The 7,156-nt window shown below is 45.4% G+C and overlaps 1 protein-coding gene across 1 annotated transcript; it reads left to right on the top strand.

Annotated features, from left to right (window-relative positions):
* Positions 1-561: 561 nt before the first annotated feature.
* LOC311047856 (RB1-inducible coiled-coil protein 1-like) lies at positions 562-5,031 on the top strand (the record flags this gene model as incomplete). The annotated part of the gene is made up of 1 exon (XM_084060805.1): positions 562-5,031. The coding sequence occupies one exon, from the start codon at positions 562-564 to the stop codon at positions 5,029-5,031; it is 4,470 nt and encodes a 1,489-aa protein (XP_083916931.1).
* Between the last annotated feature and the right edge of the window lie 2,125 nt (positions 5,032-7,156).

The following is a 7,156-nucleotide window of genomic DNA, read 5'->3' as shown; positions in this document are numbered from 1 at the left end:
CCTCAACAAGCTGATTAAATAGATAGATACCTTTTATTGATCCCGCGGGGGAAATTCAGTCGCCCAGAGGCAGCACAGCAGTTACGAGTAACAGGAACAGAGTAAGGAAAGTACTGTCTTATACAGCAATACAAAGGCAAGAAAAACAAATCGCCGTTGTTAGGCAATAGTTTGTGTTGTGTGTGATGTTAGACCAGGGCTCTGTCATCTTATATTTCACAAATCAAGTCTGTGTATATGTATGTCTTTGTGTCGGTCCTTCCCTCTTGCCCAAATCTGGAGTTCCACACTGACATCATCAATATGAGATCAGCCTTGCCCAAATATGGACTTCCACACAGCTCCAGAGTGGCCTCCAAGTACCTCTGATGATGGGTACTACACTAGTCAAAGGCTATAAAGGTACAAGCACATAAACTAGTTATTGGGCTAAATAGCTATCTAATGGACTGAGGCAAAGGTTGTTCCCAACATGCGATGCTTGTAAACAAAGAAAAGGTGGCCTTCGAATCACTAAATTATCACATTGAGGATAAGTAAAGATCCTCTGGAAGATTCAACATGAAGTTGTACGTTTTCCAGGTCAACAATGGTATCATGCTAACATTTGACACAGAACTTGCTATGCAAACTGTGCTGGATCTTAAACATGCCATCCAGGTCAAATATAAAATTGCAAATCAACATCAAGTGCTTGTTGTCAGTGGAGGGGAGTGCATGGCTGTAGAGAGGCGCGTCTGCAGCTACAGTGCTGGCACTGACACAAACCCTATTTTCCTATTCAATAAAGAGATGATCTTGTCTGACCGGGCTCCAACGGTCCCTCAAACCTTCTCCATTGAGAATGAAATGGAGCTTAAAGTGGAAAAGTCTCTAAAGATGTCACCTGTACTTAAAACTGTTGCCTCACGAACACAACTTGCTGTGGAAATGTTTGAAGTTGCCAAGAAAGTTTGCTCTTTCTGTGAATACTTGGTTCACGATGAACATCTCCAACACCAAGGCTGGGCTGCTATCATGGCTAACCTGGATGACTGCACCCTGTCTTACGAGAAGCTGCTTTCGGAATTTAACACTGCATACACAAACTATCAGAAGGACTTAGAAGAAATTAAACTCAAACTCACCAAGCTAGGGACAGCAGTTTCGGTCATGGCCAAGATACCTCTGTTAGAATGTCTAACACGACACAGTTACAGAGAGAGTGTTGAAATACTTGGCTCAGCCCCAGATAAGGACTTAGAGGCAAAGGTGCAGAAATCTACTCACTCTGTGTTCCGCGCTGGCAATGCACAGACCACAAACTTACCTACATCTTTTTTGGCACTGGGGGCAACCGCATCGGAACCAACTGAAGACCAGGAAACATATGAGTTGACCGACAGCGATGGGCTGAGGGCTGCTTTACAGGAGCATAACACCCCTGAACCAGCCAACCCTCTCTCCTTCGAAGTCACACTACTAGATTGGGTCAATGTACAAGACAGGCCCAATGACATGGAATCAGTCGTGAGGAAGTGCTTTGACTCCATCAACAGGCTCGACCCGCAGATCATTCAACCCTTTTTGACACACGGTCGAAATACGATTGCTAAACTAGATAATCAAAACATGAAAGCCATCAAGGGGCTTGAGGACAGGTTGTATGCTCTAGACCAAATGATTGCAAGCTGTAAGAAGTTGGTCAGTGAACAGAAAGAACTTGCTCAGGGATTTATGGCCAATCACAAGCGTGCTGAGAACCTGAAGGATACATCTGTTCTGCCGGACTTATGTGTGAGTCATGCCAAACAGATTACGATCATGCAGACCAACCACAGGAAGCTGCTAAATATTAAACAGAAGTGCACCACTGCTAAACAAGAACTTGCAAACAACCTTCATGCCCACCTCAAATGGTGCTGCCACGTAATGCTCCAAGCAGACCAGGATGTGCAGAAGCTTCAGGCTCTGTTCAGGCTGTTAACAGAGCTAATGGAGAGAGTGAGGGTGGTGGAGGCCCTCAGCACTGTACCTCAGATGTACTGTCTGGCAGTGGTGGAAGTTGTCAGGAGGAACATGTTCATACGCCACTACAGAGAGTGGGTCTGTGCTCTTGTGAAGGATGGGAAACAACTATACGAGGCTGAGAAGTACAAAAGGGAAACATTTGGGAAACTCTTCAGTAAGTCTTTCCTCAGAAATTGCCTGTTCAGAGGACTTGATTCATGGCCTCCCGCGTCATTTTGCACTAGTCAGCCTAGACGATTTGACCATGAGCTTCCAGACATTTCGCTTGATGACCTGCAGTACCTGAAGTCTTGTTGTCCCACAGAGGTGCAGTCTTTCCTCATGGTTCCCACACTGTGTGACTTTGAGCCTTTAAATCAACATGTAGAGATGCTTCACCAGCTGGTCCAAGCTGCACAGAGTGTGGATGAGATGTCTCAAAGTATCAGCAACCTACCAAGTGAACAAAGGGCATCCTGCAGCCAGAGATCCATCCTGCAGTCCAAAAGCCCACCTGGGTCAACCACCCCTGCCTCCTCCAAAACCCCCTCCTCACTCAGTCTCCAGCCCCTACATGTACTTGTCCCTGCACCATTGAAGGACTTTCCCCCAGACAGCGTTGATGCACAAACATTTGATTTTGAAACAGTTGGCCACCTGAACCCGATCCTTCAGCAGGGCTCCCTTGATCTGGACACTCTGGCATCTGCCATTATTAATGAGTTTGTAATTGAAGATAACTTGACCTCTCCCAACACCGTCAGTGGCCCCACGAGTCCCAAAATGATGGCAGAGTCCTTGTACTCCTCAGTCATCAATGCTATTGACAACAAGCGTATCCAGGATAACACAACGCAAGAGATCTCTGAAATGGCTGTGCTGAAACATACCATTGAGAAATACAAATCTGCCGCAGAGGAGTCCCAGACCAACTTGAGGAGCATCAAAGATGACCTCTGCCACTTCCGAGGTCTGGTTCTAACGGAACAACAGGACTTCGGTTTAACCTTCAAGAACATGACTGTACAGGTACGCAGCATTGTGGATGACACCTGTAAGATGCATGAATCGGACATGAGAAAGCAGCAAGAGCTCGAGAAGCAGGTCCATAACATGACAGAGGAGAGGCAAGTCAACCAAAATAAGGTCAAAGATATGCAGCAGGCAATGCTAGAGTTGGAGGGGCTCCTGGAGCACAAGGAGAAGAAGCTCATTCAGCTAGAAAGCGAGAGGGAGCACTGGATCAAAGCAGAGAGACGCCGCACAGAGATCATTACAGACCTGGAGCAGAGGACTAGTGAGCAAGATGGAGAGATCAAGACTCTCACCGCCTCAAGAGACTCCCTGACTAGCCAGCTAGAGAACATGCACTTTGAGATTGAACGTGGCCAGCAGAGGATACGGCAAGACTTGGAGTGGGCCAAGCAGTCCCACTTGAAGGATTTGGAGTGGGCCAAGCAGTACCACTTGAAGGATTTGGAGGAAAGACTGAATCAGCGACACAATGCCCAAATGGAGTCCCTGACCAGAGAGAACCAGGAGGCTCTAGAGCGCCTGGCTGCGGAGAGCAGGATGAAGTTAAGCGAGGTGGTCCATTGTCATACATCTGTTATGGGAGAGAAGGTTAGACAGATAAAGGACTTGGAGTCTCGTAATTTTGAGCTGACTGAACAATGCCGCAAACTGTCGGAGCTGATGGACCGTCATGAGAAGGAGAGCATCTTGCTGCGCAGCGAGCTGTCATCCCTGCAGCAGCAAGCCCTCCATGTTGAGAAAGAACATGCTGAACAGCAGCACAAACTCCAGCAGGACCTAGACCGGCAAGTGGCTGCTACGCGGAGAGAAAACAAAGAGCAGCAGAGTTTCCAGCAGCGGGAGCAAGACTTAAGGACTGTTATCTGCAATCTCCAGGCAGAGAATGACCTTCTTTCTGAAAGATTGGAGCAGGACAGACGGGTGGCACAGAGACGTTTAGAGAAGGAAGAGGGCTCGGAGGTTGCGTCATCAGATGCCATTAAAGACTTAAAGCAGCAAAAGGAAGAGATGGAAAAGAGACTGTTTGACAGAATTAGACAACTTGAAAATGAGCTTCTTGGGGGACAGTCTTCAAAAGGGGATGAGGAAAGCTCATCCCTGCAGACCGAGACCAGGGTAGAGTCCAGTGCTCCTCTCTCTCTGGACTCTGCCCTTCAGGAGAGGCTGCAGCAAGAGAGGGCCTCCATGCAGACCCAGATGGAACTCCTGGAGAAAATACAACAGATCATCAATGAGCTCATGGAGAAGTTACGGCAGGTTATCCAGAAACAGGAGCAGGACAAAGCCCTTATCGAGACTCTCTCAGAGGACAGAGCCAGTGTCATGCAGGAGAAGAAGCATCTGGAGGAGGAGCTGAACCGTCTGCACAGCACTGCAATGGCCAGAGTTTCTGGCTTCACTGGCTTCGGGGAGGGTGCCAGGGCAGCAGCCAGGGCTGTGCCTGTCACTGGATCTTGTTCCTTGGAGCCCCCACCTGACCCAGACAGAGTGGCCTCTGTGGCAGCCATCAGAGAAGATGAACATGTGCACTCTGCAGTGGAGAATGGCATGGTGACAATGCACAATAGCATTTTGATTATATCAGAGGAGAAACAGCGGATACTCTTCCTAGAGAGGACTTTACACATGAAGGAAGAAGAAAATAAGCGCTTCAGTCAAAGGCTCAAAAACATGTCCTCCGTGTCATCACAGCCTTCAGAGAAAATTGACATCAGAGATTTCCAGGTGGGCGATTTAGTTCTCATCATTCTAGATGAAAGGCATGACAACTATGTGCTGTTCACTGTCGGACCCACCCTCTACTTCCTCCACTCAGACTCTCTCACTGCACTGGACCTCAAACCTGCACCAGGAAGTACAAGACGGCCATGGGTTCTTGGGAAAGTGATGGAGACGGAATATTGCCAGGCACAAAAGGCTCAAAACAGGTTCAAAGTTCCATTGGGAACTAAGTTCTACAGAGTGAAAGCTGTTCCGTGGAACAGAAAAGTAATAATAGCCGAGTAATGAGCTGCTATATTTATATTGCCTAGAGGTTTTGAAAACTAATCTTGAGATTTCAAGGAACTTGAACATTGAAATAATGTTCAACACTGGTGAACCTTGACCAGGCATCAGCCAATAGGTATGTGTGTGGTGGTTGACCCCACTTGGCAGGCATTACATTCCACTCCAATGTTAAGTCCAAAGAACAAGTGAGCTTGTAGATCAGCTATTCACAATTTTGGCCACTTATATTATTTGACAATTTGGCTAATGTTTGGCCAGTTTTTATAGTACAGTTTGTTGACTTTTGATGCAGCAATGGTCCTTTTTCATTTAATTACGGGGCCAGAGCTCAGCTCTGGACCTGTTTTATTATTGGCATTATTCTGTCACTTCTTCTTCTTCTGCCACTTTTCGCAGTTCTGGCTGAACCGTGCAGTCGCTTTTTACGAAACTCGGCCATATGGTAGATGGTCATGAAAAACGATGAAGAAATAACTCTCACACTCATTCGTCAAAAGGTGGCGCTATAGCACTCAATTGAAAATGCCAACTTTGAACAGGTGCAACTCATGCCCTGTTTGACCTACAGCCATGAAACTTAGATACACATATGCGTCTCCTCATGCTGAACAATGTTCACCCTCTGACTTTTGACCTCTGACCTTTAGATCTCCCACCATTTTGAATTATATGAAAAACAGTCATTGGCTCCTAACATCTGCATTTTTTCACTTAGAAAAAATCCACTCCTATCGTTTTGTCGTCCAAAGTCCAAGGTCCAAAGTTCATGTGTAAAAGGTTTCGTGCAAATTGCTCAAAAATCCCAGGATTCCATAGATTTTAACTATTGCAGTTTTATGAAAATTATTCATCTATGCCTAAAACATACATGCAGACTCACATTTCTTTGAAACTTTGCAGAAATGTACAGGGTCATTCCAAATATCACTGAAACCAATCTTACTCCAATTGGCCAAAGGGGGGCGCTATAGCAATTTTTTGAAAATGCAAACTTTAAACAGGCTTAAGTCATGCCTCGTTTGGCCGAAAGTCGTGAAACTTGCTTACACTTGTGCCTTGACTCATGAGGAACACATGTATCGCTTTGACCAGTAAGCTCCGCCCTTAGATTGTCCGCAATTTTGAGCAGTTTGAAAAATACTTGTTTTGGGCAGTTCTGGCTTAACCGTGCATACGCTTTTTACGAAACTCGGCCATATGGTAGATGCTCATGAAAAACTACCAAGAAATAATTCTCACACTCATTCGTCAAAGGGTGGCGCTATAGCACTCAATTGAAAGTGCCAAATTTGAACAGGTACAACTCATGCCCTGTTTGACCTACAACCATGAAACTTCGATACACACATGCGTCTCTTCATGCCCGACAACTTTCGTGGTCTGACTTTTGACCTCTGACCTTTAGATCGCCCACCATTTTGAATTATATGAAAAACAGCCATTGGCTCATAACTTCTGCATTTTTTCACTTATGGAAAATCTGCCGCTTTTGTTTTGTCGGCAAAGGTCCTAAGTTCATGTGTAAAATGTTTCGTGCAGATTACTCAAAAATCCCAGGAGGAAATAGATTTTAACTATTGGAGTTTTTTGAAAATTATTCATCTGCCCCTAACACATACATGCTCCCTTCTTTGAAACGTTGCAGTAATGTAGAGAGTCATTCCAAATATCACTGAAACCAATCTCACTCCGATTGGCCAAAGGGGGGCGCTATAGCAATTTTTTGAAAATGCAAACTTTAAACAGGCAAAAGTCATGCCTCGTTTGGCCGAAAGTCGTGAAACTTGCTTACACTTGTGCCTTGACTCATGACTATCGCTTTGACCAGTAAACTCCGCCCTTAGATTGTCCGCAATTTTGAGCAGTTTGAAAAACTTGTCTGTTGGTCCAATGGTGTCTCCCTTAAATGAGTGCCTCTCAATCTCAAGGTCGCCAGTTCAAGCCTCACTTGGTGCAGACTTCATTTAAGTTGAATTGCAAACAACATGACTGTATCAATGAATATATGTGCAAATGGTAAAGATAACCTGAAATGCTTATTTGAGAGTACGTTTTTTCAATGTATAACATACTTCATTCTGAAAATAGCCGATCTACAATCTCAAAACTTTTCAGATAGCAA

The sequence above is a fragment of the Gymnoscopelus microlampas genome (assembly GCF_963454915.1).
Source record: "Gymnoscopelus microlampas genome assembly, chromosome: 6".
Lineage (NCBI taxonomy): Eukaryota > Metazoa > Chordata > Actinopteri > Myctophiformes > Myctophidae > Gymnoscopelus > Gymnoscopelus microlampas.
This window is presented reverse-complemented; position numbering and strand designations above follow the sequence as displayed.